The sequence below is a fragment of the Takifugu rubripes genome, chromosome 18, assembly GCF_901000725.2.
Source record: "Takifugu rubripes chromosome 18, fTakRub1.2, whole genome shotgun sequence".
Lineage (NCBI taxonomy): Eukaryota > Metazoa > Chordata > Actinopteri > Tetraodontiformes > Tetraodontidae > Takifugu > Takifugu rubripes.
Window position 1 is genome coordinate 4,107,018 of NC_042302.1, and position 24,085 is coordinate 4,131,102.

At 52.8% G+C, this 24,085-nt stretch overlaps 1 protein-coding gene across 1 annotated transcript; it reads left to right on the plus strand.

Annotated features, from left to right (window-relative positions):
• The first annotated feature begins 10,018 nt into the window (after positions 1 to 10,018).
• On the plus strand, positions 10,019 to 14,412 carry mtpn (myotrophin). Its single transcript, XM_003972713.3, has 4 exons — positions 10,019 to 10,381; positions 11,273 to 11,386; positions 11,471 to 11,554; positions 13,511 to 14,412. The coding sequence occupies exons 1-4, from the start codon at positions 10,310 to 10,312 to the stop codon at positions 13,595 to 13,597; spliced, it is 357 nt and encodes a 118-aa protein (XP_003972762.1). The 5' UTR covers positions 10,019 to 10,309; the 3' UTR covers positions 13,598 to 14,412.
• Positions 14,413 to 24,085: the final 9,673 nt, after the last annotated feature.

Below are 24,085 nucleotides of genomic sequence, written 5' to 3' on the forward strand. Positions count from 1 at the left end.
GGAGCGCCTGTGTGCTCAGTATTGATCATCTGATGGGCTGCGCTTCCAGCTTGCCAAGGTCTTCCTCGGAGCCCCGGGGTTAACATTTTGATGAGAACTTCAAGTTCTTAGCTAGCTGACACACGTGCGTGTTTTACATACCAATGTGTTGATCCGGCAGCGCGTCACTCAAAGAGGTTCAATTATACACAGCTGTGGATCCGAGTCCACGTTTACAGATATTTGAACGTCACGTACTGCCCTGCTGTAGCTAACGCAACTGCTAGCTGTCTCTGGTTCACAGCTAACGTGATAGAAACGCAGTGCATTTATGAAGAAATGGCACCGTCAGGAAGTGCGAGGCTTATCTGTATGAGGCGCTTGGTATGCGAGAGGCGAGAGGCGCTAACATCCAGCTGCGGGTGGTAAGTGTAACTCCCCGTGCCATCCATCTGCTATCGCTCCCCCCTTAATAGGGTCGGGGGCTGCTTAAAAACCATAGAGATAAGGAAAAAAAACTGCCGACCCGTACCATTTATTTCTTTTTGCCTGTTTGGCTGCATCTGTGCAGAGGCTGATATGTTAGCTAGCTGTGTCCTCTCCAACAAAAGGGGGGGGGGGGGGAGAAAACTGCCTCGTTTACAACAACAGAGGCTCCTGGCCGGAGGGTTGGACCAGGGGACGGTCCAGTATAAGGAGATGAGAATGACCTGCACTCCATCACGTCCCTTCAAAAGGGTCTCGGGGCGATCTGGAGCAATAACACCCCGAGACCCAGAGGAGAATATTATTCCCCATGAAAGTGGAGGGAGCAGGTACGCCTCGGCGAAGAGGAGCTGACCCCTGGCGTCAAACGAGGAGGGGAGCGTTTGCCGTTTGTCCCGATGAGTATTGTCCTCCTGCAGTGAAGAGATACCTGAGCCTTATTTGGTCTCATTAAACTGTATAATAACGCTAAAGCCGCTCATTCCGCTGATGGACGACTTCATTTCGTTTTGTGTTTCCTGGCTGAGCGGCTCGTCGGAGGAGCGTAATTACTGAGAGGGGGCGGAGCCCGACCCTTGCGGGGGATCGATGAACAGGCACGGGCGCCATTCTGAAGGATCGGGAGGCCGAGCAACACGTGACGGGGCCGATAATAACAGCTAGAGACGGCGCTCCGAGCGCCGGTTCCTGGCTGAATAAATGCATCCTATTTCAATTTGAAGCTCCTTCCCCTCGCAGCAGGAGGGCTTTTCCCGACGCTCCGAGGGTTTCGCATGTTTTCCTGGTGTCTGAGTGGATTTTCTTCGGTCGCTCTGGTTCTTCCCACAGTCTGAGGGCACATTTGGTTAATGAGAGACCATAAGTTGCCCCCGCTGGGGTGCCCTCCCGTCCCGGCTCTATTCCAGGCTCTAATCAGAGAAGCTAGCAGGTAACAGAGGAGGAACCAATGAATAGGATTTGATTTGAAGGCAATATTGTTGCGTCTACGCCTCTGCATGCACGTTTCCCTTCGGGCATCTGAAAATTATGTTGATCAAACTAAATTGCAAAAACCTCAAAGGAAGAAAGCAACCATTTCCTCCAGCTGGTTCTGATGACTCGGTGAAGCGTCAGTCGACGCGTGTCTGACTCAGCTGGTTGTCGGTAATTATCTTTCAGCCTGAAGGCTAATTTATGCTCCCGGTGCTTACAGACACAGATAAACATCATCACGTTCCTCCATTTTTCAAAGTCCAATTCTCCGTTTTTGTCACATCGCTAGCGGCCTGATCTCCACCTAGCTTACAGAGTAGCCGCTAGCTGGCTACGATTCTTGGCGCCTTTTCAGGCTGACGTCTGCACAAATTGCGCGATTGGGGGTTTGAGTGGCGGCGAGGTCCCCGTTTTCGGTTTCATCAATCACGGCTGGAATCACTTGGGGTTCGGGGGGGGTGGGGGGGTGGAGATGGATTTCCCTTTTTTCTGAGCGTAAAGCCGGTTCATTTTTCACCCCGCCGTGGCTCGCGCCTTCATTAGGCTGAAAGATAGGTGCTACTGGATGTAGCGGATCCGCGGGACGCTTCATTACTCTCGGCAGAGTGGCGAGATGGGGCTGCTGTTGAATATCCCCCCCCCCCTCCTGTTCCACCATGACGGGGGATGATGTGCGCTCCGCTGGATTTGGGCTCCCGCTCATTACGGGGGCAACATCATAACTCAGCTGGGGGAGGTGCTGGGGGAGCAGTGGAGTCAGAGGTGAGGCTGCTGGCGGAGGCAGACGGGCGCAGCGCCCTGACGCTCCTGTCCAGCCCTATAAAGGAGATCAATTAAAGGTGGCTTACTTCCAAGGATAATACAAAAAGGGGGCATTATACTCTAGCATCGATCTCTCCGCCGTGACAGCTCTATTACTCATGCGGCCGCCGGTCAAAGGTCTCTCGATTTGCCTTCCACCCGTGAACTTGGCTGAGGTTCGACCATTAGAGACGCCCCATCATCCATTAACGAAGGAGGACGTAGCTGCAGTTATTAGCTCTCACGCGACCGGAGGTCAGTTTCCAGGATGCACCTCCGTGATTTGTCGGGTTGGGACCCCCTGAGCCGCTGGTTCACGTCCGCGTTATCATCTTCTGCTGCCGCTAGCGGCGCTACAGGCCCAGCGTTGCTAGTCGTTAGCATCGGAGCCGGTTTGGAGTGCTGGGGAGCGGCGTGTGCGCGGCGGGGCCGATGAATCCTGTTGACATCTGTCACACGTGTTTGTTTATCAGGACCGACCCCCCCCACAGGAGGACTGAGAACTCCTACGTACCCGCCTGAGGGACACGCGGCCGAGGTGAGCTCGCGTTCTCGCCCGATTGTCTTTTTATCTGCTATTACCAAGCGAAGTGGGGGGATTTCTATCTCAAAACAAAGCGCCGCCGTGATTTATCTTGATGGCGCGCGGTGATAGACGATCCTCCCGTGTAAAAATACTATTTGTGTAATTGGATCATGCTTCGGCCCGCACCCGCGCACCACCTCCGTCTCGTCTGTGGCTGGTAGAGTTATGCGCCCTGGTGGCAGGTAATGTTTTTCATTATATGCCAGGCCAGTTTTATATATAGAAAATGGGTAGGAAGGGACTACACCTCGCCCGGAGCCATTCGCTTGGTCGGTCCCTGTAGGTGCAGCCAGTATTGATTGCCTGGGAGTAGAGAGCCCAAACCCCACGGAGCAGCTGCGTATGTGGGGAGCCAGGACGCCGGGTCTTCTCGTCTGGATAAATTTAGCCGGGGACGACAACCTCCGAGCGGGGGTGCCGGGAAACACAGGCCCAGTTGGCTGGAGCTCGCGGATACATTTAAATGTCTAATGAGCTGCAGAGGCGGCGCCCGCGCTGGGTAATCCGAGCATCTGGTGACAGGGATCGGCGAGGTGTGTGAATTAAAGCGACGGAGGAGGCGCCTCGCAGGAGAGGTTTGGGTTCGGAGGCCGTTACGTAACGGCGCTCCGCCGGAGTTTGCTTCCCTGATAGCTGCACACTTTTCCCAGATAAGACTCTCCGGAGCCTCGGGAGGAAAGCGTACCTGCATATTTATCTGCCCATTAGTCTCTGTCTCTCCCGCTCATCATCTCGTCCTCGCCCGTCTCCCGTTTCACTGCCGAGCACGGTAAATATTTAAGATCTCGTTCTTACAAGGAACCCGGCTTCATTTTCAGAGCGCGGCCGCAAGCTCGGAGGGGTAAAATTGACGGGGTTTATCTCCATTTTCAGACCTCTGCTGAGGGACGGCGCTTTAACATATTAGCTTTTTGTCAAAAGTTGTAGATTTGCTTTCCAGAGAGCGCGACTGGTCCCCAGGTTCCACCCGGAGCTGCAATATCTCACAGTTAAATAAGTTTGATCGTGCCTGAAGTTACTTTTAAGGATTTTCTAAGATTCAGACTCCCTTTTGAAGCTTTCAAAAGCTCCAAACCAATTGAATAGAAGGGTTGGCTCTGGAGTTAGCATGCTAATCATCCAGGCTAAAGGGCAGTGAGTCGCTGCTACGCAACGAAAGGGCCAAGCGGAGACGTCTGGATGGAGCCAAATGACCTTTATCACCACCTCAAACGATAAGGAGAGGTTAGCGCTTCTGTAGCGATGCTACCGTGAGAGTTATGCTCACTCTTATGCTCACTCTTCAGAATGCATCCCATAAATTTTCCTCATGAACAGTTTTGAAGTTGAAGTCAACAAAACATCCGCTACTCTGTTTTTAACGACTGTCTGCAGGAAGAGCTGGAGCCGCCGTCCCTGGGATTCATTTATTTTTGGACATTGGAGTTTGCTTATTAGCCGTTGTGGCTACCAGTGTGCCGGACCAAACCTGACATGAGATCAGCTCGGTGCATCGCAGTAATAAGGCTGTTCGGCGGGAGCAGACTGGGGGGGTGATGCATCACGTCGGAGGGGGAAAAGTGTCCGGTCAGCAGGAATAAAACGCTGCTGATTTTCCGCTCCTCCGCCTCCCGAACCAGCGCGAGCGCTGAAATGTCCCATTTAGGTAAGCGCTCGCCCAGGTTCTGTAAGGTGGTTAACCCACCCAATTTAGGCAATTCACGGCAGAATGGGGGCGACGAGCGCAGGTGGGGCCCCCGTCCGACGGTTACCCCGAGCAGCAGCCAGGCTTCTGACCACGCGGGTAATTACAATTATGCTAATGCAGCCCTGGAACCAAATGCAGCGGTACCTGTGCAAACTGCAGGCCCCCAGCTGGTTCTGCATGTTTGAATAAATTCACCGGCAGTTAAACTGCCATTTCCATGCTAATGCAGCCCAAATGATGGGCTAATCGTCACTTCAGCGCTATGCAAACTGGCATAGCGGCTAAAAACCGCAACTTGGACTGTTCTTCTCCCTCTTGCGGGGCCCCACTGATGAAGGGCCCATCAGGCAGCAGCGGGCCGCTCGTGTGACGCCAGCGTCGCAAAAAAATGTCCGATTTCATCACCGGCGCTCACCGTTGGGCCTCCGGTCCATCGGAGCGTCGAGCTAACGGGATCCGAAGATGCTAAGTGAAGCTCGTGAATCCATCCCGCATCCCAGTTGTTGTTTTTTTCCGTGAGCCGCTGACAAATTTCCCAGCAGCAAAGATTAAGTTGCCGGATCAGCGAGAGAAAAGAAGAGCGTTGCCACGTGAATATGGCGGAGCGCGACGGGCGCTAACGTGCAGGACGATGCGCCGATGGAAACAGATCTGCTGTTCCAGCTGACAGATTATCCGCTTACACCGCATGAAATTACAAATCCAAAGTTATTAAGACCTAAACAATCGCCGGTGGAGGACGGCGACACCGTCGTGTCGGAGCCACTTCCCTTTTAACACTTCCTGCTTGTTCCTCTAATTTGGCCAAAACGAACCCCGATTATTCCAGCGGTCCATGAGCCATCCCAGGATATGAACCAGCATCCTTTATCCGCAGAAAGACCTTGGAAAACGACTACTGGGCAGAACCAACCGAAGGTCAAGTCAAGTCGTTCTCATCTTCTGCCCTGATGATATCGCAGGGAGGATGAAACTGCGGTTCAGGTGATGGTTTCCATGATGAATTAGCTCCTGGAAGCTGGAGGAACGTTCCGATCACCGGAACTGAAGGTCTGAGGCTCTGAAGGGAGGCAGCAGCGTCTGGTTCTGACTGGTCCGGTACGCCAGCAGCAGCTGCCTCTTCCTCTCTGTTCTGATCCACCCACCGGGGGGATGAACTGCTGACAAAGCCGGGGTAAAGGACGCCCAAATCCTCTCCGTCCGCGTCGCCACTCAACCCTCCCGGGTAAATTGGGCGATTTCCATTTCGGTCTCGAGCGAGAGGATTCGGGAACGCGGCCGTCTTAATCCCCCCCCCCCCCCCCCATTTGGGTCCACGCATTAACTGAAGAGACGGTTTTTCCTGTCAAGCCAAAATGAATAATCTCACCTGACACGAACGGAATATACCGGAGAAATGGAAAATCATTATTTATTCGTTTATTATCGCTAAAGCCCATCAAGCTTTCAGGGCCTTGGGAATTTACACCCCCCCCCCCCTCCCTCCCATCTCTTGGTGGCACTCAGGATTTATTAAAAGTTGAGAGTGAGCTTTGGCGGTTTGATGAGCTCGGAAGTCACTCGCGCCGACCCGAAGGCCAGTGAAGGGACCCTCCGTTAACAGCACCAACAACATGGGGCGACATGTGTGTGTGTGTGGGGGGGGTGGGGGGTGGAAGAGGGCTGTCGGCTCTGGATAGAAGCAGATTAAACGAGGTAGAGAATCCCACCCATGACAGAAAAGAAAGCCGGCGGCGCTCGTGGCTCACGCGTCCACCGGAGAAGGAAAACCACGGCCTTCCTGATTCCCACCTAATAAAGTTGTCACATCCTATCAGGACCCACATCTGCCACGGGAAGCACGGGCCCCTCGTCAGGACCACTCAGGGGCGATGAGGGGCGGCCGGCGTTGGACGGAACCTCCGAGTGATGGATGATGGGACGGGAGCGCTGCCTAATGGGAGGGGGAGCGCCAGATGATGGAAGGTGATAGGAGGGAACAATGGGACATCCGCGCTTTCTGCTCTATTTATTAGAGCTTGTAGGAATCAGGGAATCACGGTGATGATCGGAGACTCGGAGTCACCGCGGCGGCGGCCTGGAAGATGCCCCAAAACTCACCCTGGAATGAGAAGAGAAATGATGGGCTGTCCTCTGAAACCAGGACTTTCTGTGCGAACACCTCTGGAGTGGCGGTGAACGTTGATCCAGTCAGCATTTTTCACACGTCAGTGGGTCGGAAGTTCTGACGGCAGTTCAGCGTCTGCATGAATGGATCCGTCTCCATTTCCTCTGTCCCGCCCACGCAGCCGTGATGGAAGGCTTCATCCACGACCTGACCTCTAGAGGGAGGCAGCGCGCGGCGTTCGCCCACAGAGCCTGAGCTCCTCGGCAAAGGCGGGTCAGGATCAGAACACGGGTCAGGCCTTCCGCCGCGCCAGGAGCGTCGCCCACTGTTGCCCCCCGGCCCGGAGAGCTTGGAGTTGCCTCTGAGACTGGTTCAATCACCGCTGGCGTGTTTTCAAACCCTTTGTCCCTGGACCGCGTGAGCGTCTCCTCTCAACATTAACTTTAGCGCGCGGCTGCTTTCTCAGACATTAAAGCAGCTACAGCGGCTACGTTAGCGTCGACCTAGCACCCACTGGCCATGTAATAATCCTTTATCTGCTCATTGCAGAGGTTTACACCCCGTAACTTTTGGGTCTATTGGATGGGACATGATTTACCACCAATGTCTTGTCCAGCCGCCCCGCCCCCCGCCGCCCTATCGCCCCGCCGCCCTATCGTCCCGCCGCCCTATCGCCCAGATGGTGCCCAGCGTTTCGCTCCTACCTGCAGCCTCCCTGTTGGCCCCTCTCGGCCGCCTCCACAGGTCAGCGTCTCATCTTCAGCCAAACCCTCCTCACCATTAGGAGTTCCATTTCATCTGATGCCTCGTTTTTCGGCTCCTTTTGCCTCGTTTTGCTGCGACGTCCATGCTAAATAGCAACTTTCCCGCCATTTCGGGATGTCCCAGTTCCACGCGTCATGCTAACCGCCACAGGTTTACGGCAGCAGGTGGCTCAGGAACTGCCATGGAGACAGACAGACCTGACATCCGAGGTGACTCTTCCCACTGTTCCGACTCCGCGCCGCCGTACCTTCTGCGTCCGCGAGCAACAGTCGCGGCGAAGCCTCGCTAATCATGTTACATTTATCCGTGACAGAGACAAGGCCGTGTACAAGCGAGATAGATGGATTAAACCAATTTACTAAGTATGGATTACCCTTCAGAGCCCTAATCAACATGATGAGGACAGGCTGGGGAAACACTGCGAACATGACCTTTAAACAGCGCGTTTCCAAATGGGAAGTTTGATTTAGCTAATCGTTGACTGTGTATAGTTCCACGGGGGGGAAGGACATGCTCAAAAATCCAACCTCAACTGTTGCCTTTCGCAAAATAAATACTCTAAAAATAATTCAGTGTTGTGTTCAGAAGCCATTGAAAGAGTCCTCAGGAAACCAAACCACCGTCATCCCGTGGATTGACACAATTAGCAGTTAGCTGTCAAATGTCAAACAAGTTTTAACATTACAACAGCAATATTTAATACGTTTATTGCTGGACTCGCGTTTTGTGTTCTTGTACCGCACTTTGGCAGAGGCTCATGTTTTAAAGCGCTTTCTAAATAAAAGGGAGCTGAGCAAAGCAACTCAGTCCTCGTCTGAAAGTTACATTTGATCAATGACATGAATTAGTAATTAGCCTACAGAGGTGATGTGTGTAAATTACGTCCTTCTCTCCTGAGCTGTGGCTGTCCCATTATGGGATGTATGTATGTGTGCTGTCAGGCATCAGCCGTGATAGCTGCCGAGTCCATTTTATTTTAGCACATTTGTGGACATTTTAATGGACAGTCGCAGCTCCCGCGGAGGAATGGAGGCGTCCCACTGTCACGCCTGCAGCATTATCGTGAGAGAAGACTCTCTCCCTTCGCTCAGATGGATGGAGACGCTTTCAGAAGCGCAGGTTCAACCGGAAAAAAAAAGGTTTCCGACCTTGACGGGAACGTCGGAGAGGGAGCGGCTTTTTAGAGGATGTCGCGAGCTAAATGTGAAACATTAGCATGCGGACATGATAATTAGCATGTACGAACTTCATATATGTCACATTAGCATAAGAGGGAGCAGAAGCGGCGGCAGCATACGGGCGAGGGACACGGCAACGCGCGGCAGCAGGGCGGGTTATTGCCATCGCATAAAACAGGTTTTAATACCTGTTTCTGCTGCTGCGGGGTGAGGGTGGCTCATAAAGGAGATCTACTATAGAAGAAAGCGGAGCTGTTGGATCTCATCAGCAGCATTTGGATTCTGATCATATGCCCGTATTGAGTTTTCTCCAAACGGCCTCTTTTATTGTTGCTTCCATCGGCCGACGGGATTGGTTCCCACCGGCCGCCGACTCCATCAAACCCCATAGCCATCGCCTGACATTCATACAGGGAGGCTGCGGAGAAAAGGTGTATATCGCTTCATCAGGAGGAGGAGATCAAAGAGGAGAAAAGAGAGGGAGGGGCGACACTGTTTTAAGAGAGCTGTTTTTGATCGGCCGGCCTTCATTCTGCACACATCAAGGCCACGTAATGGCCGCTTCTTCATTCTGCCTCTTGGCCTGCAGCTGCTCTGTAACTGATTCCGGCTCTTGTTGGGGATTGATTGAGCTGCTTTTCAAGGGTCCAATGACAATGAAGGCAGCCCTGAGAGTGGGGCGCCAACAGGTGCTGCATTGATTGCTCTGGCTCCCATAAGGACCCCCACAACAACGACCTGCTGCACCAAACGCATTCAAGTAAAGCATCATCGTGTATCACGAGGACCGTTGTCAGATCACTTCTGCTAGTCTTGTTGGAGTCTGATAGTCAGGCTGATCAGGCCTACTTCAGCTTTTTTCCATACCTACAGTCACTGTGGACTCTGCAGATGTGTGTGCAAGCTCCCTGACACAATGGGAATAAATGTAAAATGTAGAAAATCTTTGAATAATGAACAATATATGCCTCTCTCGGAGAGGAAGGAGTTGTATGAGCAGAAGGTGAGTTGCGAGAGTAGATGGCATGAGAAATGTATTTCAACAATTTTATTCAACACTCATTGCAGGTTGTTTAATTACTCCTTATGTCACTTCTGTTTTGTTTTATTCTCCTTGTTACAGCATTGGACGTTCAGGATTGTAGACTGTAATCTGCGGCAAGGTTTTTCCTGTCAGTGTATAATTGACAGAAGCAAAAGACAAAAGCTAAAATAAACGCTCGCTCATGTTACCGTTGGAATTTCCGCTTTTGCGGTCGATCTGTAAACCGGAAGTGCTATCAAGAAGGCATATTTTATCGACCGCGTGTGATTTAATTATAGACAACAACCGCGACTACAAAAGAATGGATTCAAAAGAACTTCCCATTTGAATGTCAGGAAAATTGTTATTGAAATAAAATAACTTTTACACGCACAAAAGCTGGTTACATTTTTTTAAAAAGGAAACGTGAACTTCCGGGTAAAGGCATCGTAATCACTTCCGGCTTGCAGAAAGGCGGATCCCCCAACGATCTTTCAGAAACTTCTTAAGAGTCTTTTTTTCAGGGTTCGTTCGCCAAGACGTCCCATTTACATTCCGAATTCATCCGAAACTGCGTTTTTCCAACCAAAGCTAGATAATATCCGGTTTCACTGTGTAAGTGGAAGCGTTTTCCAGCGCTAGCTAGCTAACTTTGACCACCCCATCATTGAAGTTGATAACTACCCCGAAGCGCAACAGAACCGGGAACGAGAGACCTGGGAGGATGGAAAATACGAATTTGATGTGGGCATTGAACACCGGAGACCTGGACGAGGTCAAATCCAAACTAGTGACGGTAAGAAAACTGCAATTTGACTCCTTTTTCCTCCGCGTTAACCATTTTATGACCGCTTGGCCGCTAAGCTAACGACAAAGTATCCATCGCAGACATGACAGCCTGGTGGCTAATCGTAGCTGGGTACAACAGAATCAGGAATAATAACGTTGTCGATTCGATCCAGCATTTATCTCTACGTTATCTCATATTATTGGCAGGCTAGTTGCTTTTTACGGCGTTTAAGGGAAGCTGTTGCAGAGCAAACGCGTAGTTAGCGTAGTTAGCGCTACTTCCACAATGGTCGAATACTGCAGGAAAACCAGACGCTTTTGTCTGGATTTGCATCGTTATGCGGCCATTTTTCACGCCTGGGGGAAGATCGAACTGGAGCACGTTTGGTGGTCCCGGCTAGTTTTTACCGGAAACAACCTGTTGGTAAGCTAAAGATGCGCTTAGCTTCGGACCTCCATGACGGACAGCTAACCAGGAATGCTAATTAACACAGCCCATTCTTGTGTTTCTATACAATGATTCTGTTGCCATCGCCTTCCCCAGGAGTGTCAGTCATGTGCTGCTAATGTTGGGGTGAACAGAGGAATGCGTGCATGCACCAGCATCGTTGAGGGGATTCAATTGCCCTCAGAGGCACTTTGCTTTATGTAGTTGCACCTGCAACCGACAGTGTTGCTTTATTCATCCATTTGATTGAGGGTAAGGTTTATAGGAGCTGGGTTTGATCATGCATTTCCCTCATCTGCCCCCGATTTCACTCATTGTTTGGTTGTTTTTGCCGGAATTCTCCTGACACTGTTCTGAATATTGAATTCAGCTCTTCCCCTTTGCTCATCTTTTCCTCGGTTGTCGCTGCAGGATTGACGCGTATCTGCCCGCTTAAATGTGTCGTTTCAGGCCGAAGATGTGAACCGGACCCTGGACACTGGGAGGAAGCCTCTGCACATCGTGGCAGACTTTGGCCAGAAGGAGGTGATGGAGTTCCTCATTTCGACAGGAGCTAACGTTAACGTAGGAGCCGCGGCCGACATCGCACACACTCACTGGTTGAAATGAATGAAACGCACAGATGAATACACCCCTGTGTTTGTGCAGGCTACTGACAAACACGGACTGACCCCGCTGATCTGTGCCTGCCTTGAGAACCACGTCGCCTGTGTGAAGCTCCTGCTAGAAAAGGTTGGTGTTGCGATTAGCGCTCGTGTGTTTGCGTCCCTTTAGCCACGAGTGCTGATGAGCTAACTCGCCGCACAAAAGGCCCCTTAACACAGCTCCGCACGGGCCGAGATGGAATGTCCACAAAACGCGCCGTTTTGTTTTTTGTGTTTTTAAGCAGTTTCATTCAGGGGCGCTGTGGCCCGTCCTCCATCCCTGACCCCAGCGGTACCTCTGGAACCCTCTGTGACACAGATGCTAACGTGCAGCCACATCTGTGAGGACAGAGGGCAGCTGGCGACACGACCACGGACGTTCTGTCAGTCGCTTCGCTGCCGTTATGCAGGAGTTATTGTGAGATAAGAGACGTTTGCCTGGGCACCACTTCCCACCACTGTTTATAGAGAGATCGCCCCCCCCCCCCGCACATAAGCGATGTTATTTAGAGCCGCGTCAAACCGAAAGGAAGTGGGAGGAAGACCACATGTCCCAGTCGGAGCTGTGGCCAAGCCCCTTCTCGTGCTTCACGGCTCATTGAGGACTTCCTGTTGGTCTGAGTTTCAGTTGGCCGCCTTGTTTCTGCTGCAGTTCTGCCGGGTCGTCGGGCCTGTGAGGGTTCTGGACCCAGCTGATGTCCTGGCAGTTCACTCAGCAGATGTTTATGTCTAATCAGGATTTAGGGGAGACGTGACTCACTTCTCCTGATGAACCCCACCAGCGCTGGGAGCCAAAGCCCCCCCGAGACGGACCTGCGCCTTAAACAACGGCGCTGGCGGGACGGGCGGCGCTTCCTCGTCTGGGCCGAAATATCTGGATCTGAATTTAATTTATTTAATCCGAATAGATGTCGAAAATGTCTTTTGTACAAATACGTGAAACTACAAGAAAAAGGTCCCAGAGGAGGAACGTTGTTGAAATGAGGAACGTTTCAGGAAGTTGTGCTCGGCTTACACAAGCCTGCCATGCATCTGTTGGACAGGCGTTGCTACCGGCAACAGCGAGGGCATGCCCCCCCCCCACAAGGACTCTCTCACAGTCAAGGAAACAATTCAGAGGATTGAAATCCCGTTTCTGGCGGCAGGTGTTTGGGCGCACAGCCCCGCCGGGGATTATGGGAGGACGCGAACCCACAGGTGTCGCTCAGCCCGCTCCCACTCCGGGATTAACGCCCCCAAGCAGCCGAAAGGTCGCGAGGCCCCTCGGGGGGGGGGCGGTTCTAATCATGTGAGACGAGCAGCCGACTCGCCGCCGTTCCCAGAGAGGTTGCAGGAGAGGTTTGATTGGCGTTCTGACCCGATACACGAATCGATCCCGTCCACTGGCGGCGGAATTAAAAATGAACGCGGACTTTTGGGGAGACGGAAGCATTGAGTTACCGCTCACTTCCTGCTCCTGGGTCCATGATGATGATGATGGTGATGATGGTGGTGGTGCTGGAGCGTCATCGTTCAGTCGGGGGGGCTCGTTAGGCAGACGTGTCGGTTCATAACTGTCTGTTTCAGGGTAGTAGATGTGGTGATCGGGGTTATTATGGGATGTACCTGTTGGATACACACGCGTGTGTCCGGGGGGGGTGATGCCGTTTCCTGCTGGTCTAAATGAGGCCTGTGGAATTGTGCAGGAACGTTCCCGAGCCAGCCGCTAATGACTTCCCCAGAGCTGGGGGGGCGGGAGGGAGGAGCCCCCCCCCCCCCCGAACCCGCTCCAGTCTGCAGCGTAATTAAACGCGGCGCTACTTTATCAAACCTGAAGACGGTGGAAGGATACGGCCGCTCGTCTCCCCATCTGATCCGGGCCGCCGCGCCGTCCCTAAAGCTTCCGTCGATCACAAAAGAGCGGAGGCGTGTTTTAAAAGTCGCCCGTTTTCCCGCCAGAGAGAAGCATCCCCACGCCGTCCTCACCTTAACCCCCCCCCCCGTCTGCCAGAGGCGGGCGGCGATGGCGGCGGCGTGTAACGTTGGTGTGTCCTCTCCTCCGCAGGGAGCCGACAAAGACATCAAGGCGCCGGACGGCAGGAGCGCCCTGGAGTGCGCCGAGGACGCCAGCATCAAGGCGCTCCTCCAATGAGAGGGGGCGTTGGGGTGGGTGGGCGGACGGACGGACGCAGCGGACAGACGCCCCCCCACGGCCCTGCTGCGTCTGTCGGAGCTTCATCTTGTCTCTGGAGTGCTTCTTCTCTCATCTTTCTAAGGTTTCGGTCCGTTCCTGCCACCTGGACCCTGGAACGCTGCTCCGACCAGAACTCACTCGCTAACCCGCTTACGCACTTAAACGTCTCCGATTCGCGACAGATCAAACCGCTACGCCGCACTAGCCCGTTAGCATTTTTTTTTTTTTTTGTACGACTTTAATAGAAGCCCGGAGGCGCCGGATCATCCGCTGATGCTAGCAGACTGGACGGGCACACGTGGACCTTGATGGTTGGTTCTGATGGGTCGGGCGGAGTCCGGACCGCCTCCAGCCGGGCCGATTCCTGGTTCCGTTGACTTCCTACGTGCTAATCACCGTGCTGGCTACTAGCAAGACTTGAATGTTGCCATTTTTAACGAGAATAAACGTCACTGGTCCGTTTGAAGCTCTGCTAACGACACATCATAGAGTTTTAGAACTTTTCCATCCTGGAGTGAGATTTTCAACAATTAGCCGTTTTTCTTTGCAGCTTCTGTGTATTTTGCAGTTTTGGGGGCTTCTGGTGGTGGTGGGGGGGTGATATAAGGGTGGGGGGGGTGCATGTGGGTGACCTTTGCTTTCCTGCTGTGGAACCATCGCTGGTTCTCTTGGTTGCTTTCAAATGATACTTCGATGTAATAGACGGGAAAAAAAGATGCTTTGTTGTGACAAAAAGTCTGTAAAAATGAATAAAAACACCTGCAAAACCCTCATTTTGGTGGAAATGGGCGCATTTCTTGGGGGGGAGATTAGCTCTCGGAACAATGAATGTTGCTCCCGCTCTTTTATTCACGCTGCCGTTGCCGCGGGAACGTGTTCGACGACCTCGTTTCCAGCCAGAGTAAAAGGCTAATTTTGTATCATTGTTGTATCATTTGACAAACTCCACCCCTGGTTTCCTCTCAGCCCCGGGGGGGAGGGTGGGGGGGCATTTACTCCCGATTTTAGAGAGCAATCCATCCCAAATGTTTAAAAAAGGCGGGGGCTCTAATCTTACTTTCCACCTCCAGCTACGCTATTAATCACCTGACCCGGTTTCATGGTTCTGGGTTTGGACACCCGTCAGCCTTCAGCCCCACAGTAAATATTTCAGGTGTGTCGGGGGCACCTGCAGGTCTGCCTGAGGCGGTGGGGGGGGCACCTGGGGGGGTCGATATCGGCTGAAGCGCAACGTTGCGTCAGATATTCGGACTCAATTATGGCAACATGAGCAACCGCTGATGAAATTAAAATTAGCCTCGTCTCCGTCACCCCCCCGCTCATTTAAATGGGGGGGTGGGGGGGGGTCGGCTCCTGGCCGACAGTGACATAATTGGATTATAAAACACCCGGTTTCTCCCCGTCCTCATCGAGGCGTCAGCCGGTGATGAAGAGCGATGATCCAGGCTGCAGGTTGACGTGAGCTCTGCTGCCACCTGCCGGCCCAGCGGGGAACTGCAGGGGGCGCGATCACGCGCGTCGCTGTGCCTTAATTAACAGGCGGAATTATTATATTGACGGTGCTAAATTCCACGCAGGACCACCCCCCGCCGTCCTCTCAGGACAGGGCCCTAATTGATCGCCGAGTCGTCAACACTGATTACCAGGAGCCACAATTAAGGCCGGCGCGCGTCCGTGTAGCGGCTTGTGTGTGTGTGGGGGGGGGGGGGGACCCTCGCGATCAACCGGCTCACACGGGCGTTTAATGAAGTAGCTAATTCAGCTCGTCAGCATAATTAATACAGACTCCTGATTGTCTCTCCTTCCTCGCGCTCATCCCATCTCTGGGCGCGGGCCAACTGTGAGCCCCAGCTGGTCCCGTGGGTCCTGCTGGACGGGTCGCTCTTCACCACCCCCCCCCGTGCCGCGGTGGATTAGCGCTACACTCGAGCTAGCATGTGTTGTTTATGGCTAAAGACGCGTTAGCTGCCAGTTCTGGAGGAGAACATCTGCGTCCAACCCTCGGGATTCGCTTTTCCCCGTCTGAAGGCAACATTCCTGACCTTTAGCTGTGTTTCCCGTCGAGGCTAGCTCACCGCGCCGTCTGGCGATGTGACGGGGAGATAAAGCTGAAGATGATGGGAAGATCAAAGCACAGATCAAAGACCAGGATTACGCTGAAGCCGCGTTGCCGCTCTCGTCCATCCGTCATCTTTTTGTCCTCGGGGAAACTGCGACCGGCCGGCTTGGAGTCGCCATGGACGCCGCGGCGCTCGTTCCCGGGATCGATGCAGCCACAAATCAGCCAGGAACCTTTTAACTGGACGTATAACGACTCGAGGACGGCGCCAGGAACGCTCTCCCAACCAGGCAACCAACGTCGGAAAACTTAAAAAGTTGACGAGCAATAAGTCATCCGGATCACCCGTTAGCTTCGGCTAATGCGATTCCTAATCCAGAATGGTGCCGTTGTCTCTTGTGCTCCACGGTGACGGGTTTTAATGCATTAATTATCGCTCCGATAAACCTCCCGAGGCCTTCGGCAGCCGCCTCCCAATCATTTATCAGTTCGGAGTTTTATTCCCCGTTAGCTCGTTGACGCGGTTTCACTGCATTAGCATGAATATGTGCGCTCGCGCGGCGTAACGCCGGCTGTTGAGTTCGATGGCTACGAGATTTAAGCCCGTCGCGTCCTCGACGGAAGAGATCGGAACACAGCTCCGGCCTCCCGGCTCCCATGAGCCTCCTCTCCCGACCCCCCCAGCAGGAGTCCATCATCTCCTGCGGCGGCCATCTTTCCTGGTCAGAATGCTACAGAACGCCGCCCCATCTCTGAAGGTGCAGCTAGCACTTGAGGCTAGTCCATTACGGAAGGGTTATGTCTCTGCTAGCGCCGTCCCCTTTGAATAATGCTAGCTGGGTGAAGCCAGGACGTTCCTCTACCTTCTCTTCCTCCTCCCTCTCTTCACCAGGAACGTGGTTTCATACTTCCTGATTCCGGAGCCGGACCAGCACAGTTAGCACGATGATGACACGCTTCGCTGCAAGCTAGCCGGACATTTGCACGAGACATGCGCTCAATTAAGGAGCTGCGCGTGCTACGCAGTTAGCCTCTTGGGTCACCGACCACGTCCAGACCAAGGAGTCTAGTGGGGGGGTCAAGCGTGAGACACTCTTTGACCCCCCCGACACGAGCTAACAGTCAGCGCTTCATGTTTGGCCGCTAACTTTTAGGCCATCGTCTGAAGGTCGAATTAATGACCAGATCCGGGTCAGATTGGTTCCTGCGAACTGAGGCTCAATATTAATCGATCGCTGCTGATCACTATTGATCGGCAGGTGGTCTTTAGCTCGTATCCGTGATCCGGATCCAGAAACGGTGGCCGACGTCGGGTCCTTGTGTTTCCCCGAGGCGCCGTTTCTGTTTACGTGTGTCCACCATTCCTCAGAACTTTTAAGGGCTTGTGGACGTCCAGCGATGACAGCGCGATTTCTGAAATTGATCGTGCTAGCGGCGCGAGCGAGGCTCAAACCAGGAAGATCAGTCAATTCGGAGCCCCCCCCCCCCTCCTCCTGGGGGACCCCCACTCAAAGCTGTCAGACATCGCCGGCAATTATCGAGCCTTTTTTCAAATGATATCGCAACCGCTAACAACTCCGCGCCCTGTCAGAGCTGGCGGTAGCCGCAGAGGCTAATGGGCGCCGGCACCGCGGACGCTTGTTTAGCCCATCAGCGAGGGCCTCTCAGGGGGGCTGATTACGCTTGTTTGCATCTGTCCTCCCGCTTATTTCCTGGGTGGATGAAATTAGATGGAAACCCGACGAAGACGCGGCGAGCGGACGGGCGGGAATCACAACGCCGAGGCCGACGGACGGCGAGATCGGGACGGGGGAGTTGGGAAAGAGGAAGCAGATATCTCCAAATGTTGTTGAAACTTTGCCGACGCTCTTCGGGCGACTATCGTGGTTAGACGTGGGCTAAATCCGGCGCCGCGTGCTGTTGACCTCCCCGCTGCTAACAGTCTGACAGCGGCGTGAGCGGCGCCATATGGGCGGCCGACGTCCTCCGTCGTTAGCTTGCGTGAGATGTTCAGAAATAAGTTTCCTGACGTGGCTCCAACCGCAAATTAGTGTTAGCTTGGGGTTAATTCACCGGTCACGTGACAGGTGGGAGCACGTTGGAGACACGGCGACCTGCAGAGGGCGTCGTCAGGGCTCAAACTAGCCCATTAGCCTGGACGCTATCCCAGATTCAACGGGCCTGACACACGGCTGCAGCTATTTTGTGATCAGATCAATACGCGATTAAACCGCCTGAAATGTCGTCGGCTTGAAATCGAGCTCAAACAATCAGCTAATTTCAGCCGAGGAGATCGATGTGGACTTTCTGTCATTTTCTGTTAGCATTAATCCCATCAGGAGGTTTGTAGCTAAACAGCCCTTTGGATCTGACACCGTTTCCTTTGATGTTTGGCATCAGGGCGGACGTTTGCTTTGATGTGGACCGTCGGTTCTCTCTTTCCTGCTGCTTTCAGAGCCTAAAGTTGCTAAAGTTTAGGCTCTTAATTGGAAAAGTTGGCTCAAGCATCGGTGCTGCAACCACAAGTTTCCAAGCTACAAGCAAATAGTCCAAAGCTCGTCACGACGTTGACATTAGCCGCGAGGTCGGATAGCATGCTGACCACAGCTGAGGAGCGCCGCGCTTCTCTTTCCCCTCATTAATGCGACGCTCAGCTGGTGTGAATGTGAAAACCCCAAACTCTGAATAATCCAAGGTGAAATCGCAGGACACGTTATTAGCTTAGCCTTCTCAGTTTAGCATAGCCAGCTGCAGAATGAGATGGAAATGAGCGCACGGGTCGCATTTAGCATTAGCGAGGAGCACTTTAATCTCCGCATGCATAATTTCTGCGTTTGACCGCTGACGTTTGTGTTCTCCCCCTCAGACTTTCGATTAGCGCCGCGGCGCGGCTCGCCGTGTTTATCGGAACTTTTGTTTTCCGACGCCCCGCCCACCCTGGTCTTGGGGTCGCGCCGTGGTTGCAGAGTTGGTCTCGGCGGGGGCTCGACTTTGAAAAGTTAGCCATAAAAGTGAGCACATCCAGCTTGTTATTGCTAGCAGGTCTCTGCAGTAAAAACTAGCGTGTTTTTCTCCGGTTTGAGCCGGTTTGGGAAGTTCCTCGGCAGAACGTTGTTGACTCCAGGATGACGGAGAACCGTGGCAGACTCCACGGAACGCTTCGTCTTTTAAGGCTCCGCGGCGCCTTCTCTCGCCCGCCGGCCTGACGGTTATTGATCGGTGATGGAGAGGCTAGCTTGTTTAGCTAACAAGCGGTGCAGCCATGGGTCTGTAATTTTTCTTCATTAAGAACTGGAAATATATATTTTTTTTAGGTGATTAATGTGATTTAGGACGGTTCAGCCCCCCCCCGTCAACGAGCATTCACGTGCTTCTTTATCTAAACAGCTTCACTCCCGGGAGGAAGGTTCCATCCTGGTAACGGAGCGATCGGATTAATCTGATTCTCCTCCAGTTCTGCCGATAAACGATGCTATCGGAGGCGTTCGCAAGCGGGAAACGGTCGCAAACGGCAGATAAAATCCCGAGATTTGCTTGTTCGCGTCAAATTTTGACCCCTTGACAGTTGAGATGCTACTGGTGGTCGTCATGGCTACGGATCGCCTGTTTACACATGTGATCTAGTGGCTAGCTTTAAAAATGCTAGTTTTTTTACAGAGCAGTGGAGCAGGATGAGGTCACACATCACCTGACAGGAACAGGAAGTGCTTTGCTGTAGCAACTTTTGGAGCTCCAGTCTGTTAGCTTTTCTAGCTTCACGGGAAAAATTAATAAATTCAATAAGTGGTTTTTGGTTTCAAAGTAATTCTTCACAATGCTAGCCTTGTAGCTTCGGGGTATCACGCTAACTTACACCATAAAAGAGAAGATCCTCGGCCCTCTTCGCCTCCCTGTTGATGCTCGTTGAGTATTAATTGGCCGCTGTTACGACTTCGCTAATTATGTTGTCGAGTTGTTAGCTCAGGCAACGTGAATGCTACAGCGACGGCTACGCTAGAATGGGGGGGAGGAAAATCACGGCAGGAAGTCACGAAGCAAACAAAAGAACAGTGTCACCTCATTGGCAATCCGGAAATGTAGCGTATATTTTCCTCCAGGCTAAAAATGGAGCCGCGCCGGAGAAGCTAGCTCCTGCGTCATTTGTAAAGGTTCTTATCATGTTTTCAAAGAAAACTGATAAGGGGATCTTTAATTATGGTCTAGCTGATCGGAGTTTAATTACAGGTTGGGGCCTGTTTATCGGTAGTTCCACGAATCTTTGGGGAAGTTTCACCGAACTTTTTGATGCTAATTCCTCCTCCTGCACCTGCAGGTCGGCATAGAAACCGTGATCTTCCCAGAGCAGCAGAGTCCCCACAAAACATCCGTTATCACCCACTTCAGCAGCAGATTAAAAATAAGGAGGAGGAGGAGGAGAAGAGGAGGGGGAGGAGGAGGAAGAAGAGGAGGAGGAGAGGAGGAGGGGAGGAGGAGGAGGAGGGAGGGGAGGAGGAGGAGAAGGAAGAGGAGGAGGAGAAGGAGGAGGAAGAGGAGGAGGAGGAGGGGGATAAGGAGGAGGAAGAGGAGGAGGAAGAGGAGAAGGAGGAGGAGGTGCTATAGAAGCTCCCTCCTGCCTCTTTTATCCAGACGTACGCTAGCCTGTGTTAGCATGACCAAGATTCCTTTTATTCAGGAAGGACTTTGGTCCTTCCTGTTTCCACAGGACCCTCTTGCTCGCGGGTCGGCGCCGGCTCGATCCCAGACCAGGAATGTGACCTTGATGCCGCCGGGAAGAGCGGGAGGAGGAGATAAATAACGCTGGGGGGCGGAGCTTAGCCTCAAAAGCTCCAGGTTAGCATGAATCCGCAGCTCGTCCTGAATAAACACCAGTAAATTCGTCTCTTATCGCGTCGGCGTCCTGTAAGAGAGGCTAAGCGCTAACAGCGGACATCAAAGGGAAGCAGCGCAGAGAGGAGCGAGAACGGCATGGAGGCAGCAGATCCGGAGGCAGATTCCAGCCGCGCCCTTGATGATGCCCTTCCTCCCTCTCGCTGTGCTGACGTCAGCTCGGAAACGCACTAGCCTTCGTAATTACAGGACGGTTAGCAAACGCTGAGCTAGCAGCTTTGTAGCATCTTCTGTGCATCCGCCACCGGTGGGGAATCAGGACGCTGCCGCAGCTACCAGCTGTGGGAAGCTAACATGTAGCGGAACCCCGCGTTGGGATCTGAGCTCAGAACAGGCGACAAAAAATGTCGAGACGTTGAGGTTGATGGTTTGGTTTCTATCTCTCATGCTACAGCTAACGCACACAGCTAAGGTTCCCACGCGTGCGCTAGCATCGCTCGCTCTGCGGACGACTGTCTTTGAATTTCGCTCCAACGTTCCGACAGGAAGAGCCTGGTGGCGGGAAGTTAGCCTGGCTTTGAAGTTAGCATTGTTTCCGTCGTCAGAAGTCGGCAACGTTGGTGGAAACTGAACGAAACAACCGAAAACTTCTCACACGTCGGAGGATCAACTGACATCACCGAAGGCGGAAGCGTTGCTCGTGTTTTACAAGCGGATTAAGGAATCAAAGAGAAAAGAGCTGTTGCAGAAGCCGCCGCAACAACCCAAGCGTTAGCATTGTAATGCCCCGAGATCCGCCTGGTCCCGAGCAACCGGAGCGAATCTGCTCCGAGGAAAAGCCTCGACGGAGAAGCGCTAATGAGCCGGCGGAGGAGAGGAAACGACAGTAAATAACCCGAAGAAGCTAACGAATAAAAGACGCTAACGACTGTGTTTACGCTCCCGCTGCCGGGGAAGTTTCTTTGGTCTTCCTGCTTTGATGAGCTTTGAGAGGAAAGTTTGGTTTTAATTGTATAATCCAGACCGAGCGAGTCGGTGACAGATCAGGTCTAACAAGGCGCGTCGCTCCGCGGCGGCGGCCCCAGAGGATTCTGGGGGGGGGGGTTGGATTTTGTCGGCTTTGTGGCGGCTTGACAGTCGCAGGGAACGAAGGTTCCGTATGGGCGCCGCCCCCACGCCACGAGGCCGGAGACAGACGGCGAGAATCCCGATAAAAGCTGTCTCATTCTTGTCTGAGGCGCGGAGATGCTAACGCCTGAGTGTGGTTACCACGGTAACGGGCACCATCGCCCGCTTGCGTCAGCGTTACATTTCATTTGGCCGAATGCTGATTTCTCATTAGCATAGCAGCTAACTGACCTTTGACCCCCGGATTCACACGGTTAAAGGTGCTAGCAACTTTAAAAATTGCTTCCTGTGAAACTTTGGTCCTTTTTTTTTAGCTTCTCTCACATCGAACACGGGGCAAAAAACATTCGGGGCGAATTTTAACCTTTTACTGCCCTCAACTGAACACAAGCACGGCGCTAACAGCGTGCGCTAATGTTAGCCTCGCTGGCATTTGTTTCCTGTGATGCACTGGGAGCTGTGGGACGATCCCACTGGTCAGCAGAGTTCCCAACTGATTGTTGCTTTGATGTCAGGTGCTTCTTCTGGCCACGCCCCCTCCTGCACTGTAAAAAACCTACATTTGAAATACTGGGGCCTCGATCCACCACCTGATGACTCATCGCAGCTCCCGGGTGGCGGCGACAGACGCTCGCCACACTCAGTGAGCGCCTCTCGTTAGCATGCGGATGCACAGGAAATCTGTCATCAGGGTACCACTGGGCGCGACGGCGCCGCCGCCGAAGACGCCGTCTCCGAGAGGCTCCCGACCGATTGCTTAAAGAAGGTCCTGGAAGGCCTGTAAACCATCCATATTAATGCTAATTGGTATTTAATGGTATCTTTAACAGGACTTTGATTGGGGCAAATGTCACTCAGTTAGCGTTGTGTACTTAGCTTTAGCTTAATCACATAAGCGATGTTTAGCTCGGCTATCCCTGAAGGGTGCAAATCAGGATAAATTCTGGTTGTAAAGTTTGTAGATTTAATGGGTCGAGACTTTATATCAGTGGTGTTTGCACAGATAATGACGCCATTTAGCTCCCTTAGGATTAGCATCGACGCTTTTATTTGGCCAAAAGCCAGCTGCTCTGTTCAGTTTGGCTAATTTGCTGCCTTGTGGTCAACATGTCGTCACATTTCAGCACCACAACAAAACGTTTGGATAAACAAAGGTGTCAAAGACGGATTAGCATCCCGGAGGCTAACGGCAGATTTGGCGCCCACGTTCCCCAGGAGCCCGTAAATCAAATGGATCACTGCACAAACTCTGCTGCCCGTCAGCTAATCTGCGGTCGTTTAGCGAAGGCTGTTTTAACCTCGACGTCAGACGGGATGTAAACGGACGGCTCCCCAGCCGAGCCTGTGATGGATCAGATCCGGAGCTGCGGCTAATCTGCGACTCCGTTTGGAGATTTTTCCGTCATCAGCTGTTTCCGGGCTGTCAAACTAAACTTTTTAGCATGCGCTAACAGGAGGCAGCCACAAATGCTAACACTTGAAGCAGGCGAAGGGCGGTGCGATGAAGGACGTCACATCATCGTCAGGCTCGTGCTCAAAGGCAACAGATGAGGTCGTGCTAGCGCCACTGCACAGCATGACCACAATGCTAACCTTGTAGGACGGAAGAGCTCAAGGTCTTTAATCTGCTGGACATCAAAGCAAATCTGTCTTTGATCAGACAAATGTCTCAGGTGGCGTTCCAACACTGACGCTGGACATTAGCATCTCACTGGTAGCATATTTATTACCGGTTCCAGTTGATCCAGTTAGGATTTGGCAACCAGTTTGGCTCCAAGTGGGGCAAAAACATCCAGCGTCGCTATGGCAACAAGCATGGATGCAGCTCCCGACAGCTTCAGTAGATTTCCTTTGATGTGCTTCCATCTTTAGCGGCTAACGCTCCATCCTGAAGACCAATCCCAGAGATTTTTGGGCTCAAACACATCCACTGACGCAGTCATGCTATCCCAGTGCTCCCAGTCCCACATGAAGCCTCGATGGTGGATGCATGACGGACCATTGATCGTCCCGCTCCCGGCGTCCCCGTGTCCGGACAATCGTGCACCGGCGGCGGAGGCAGAAACGTGGCGGCGGCTCGTTGTGGACGTCGCTCAGCTGCCGTTAGCATCAACGCAGGATGGGGGCCAGACAGAAGGATATTAGCTCCAAACTGCTAGCGCCTGCACCTGGAGCCGCTAAACGGACCCGTCGCTGTTGTCGGGTGAGAGAGGGCCGCCCGTATCCCACAGAATTCCGACTGGGAGCAAAGGTTTGCCGGTGCGACTGGCTTCAGTTACACCCTCACTCGTTTCCAGCTCTTCTTCTGTGTTTTTCCTTTTTTCTTGCTTGCTAACTTCAGTCGTCCAAAGAGAACAAAGTCCGGTTTAGCATCAGAGGCGCGACGCTCCTCGTGGAGCTCCGGTCGGGGATTAAATGTAATTAAAATTTCC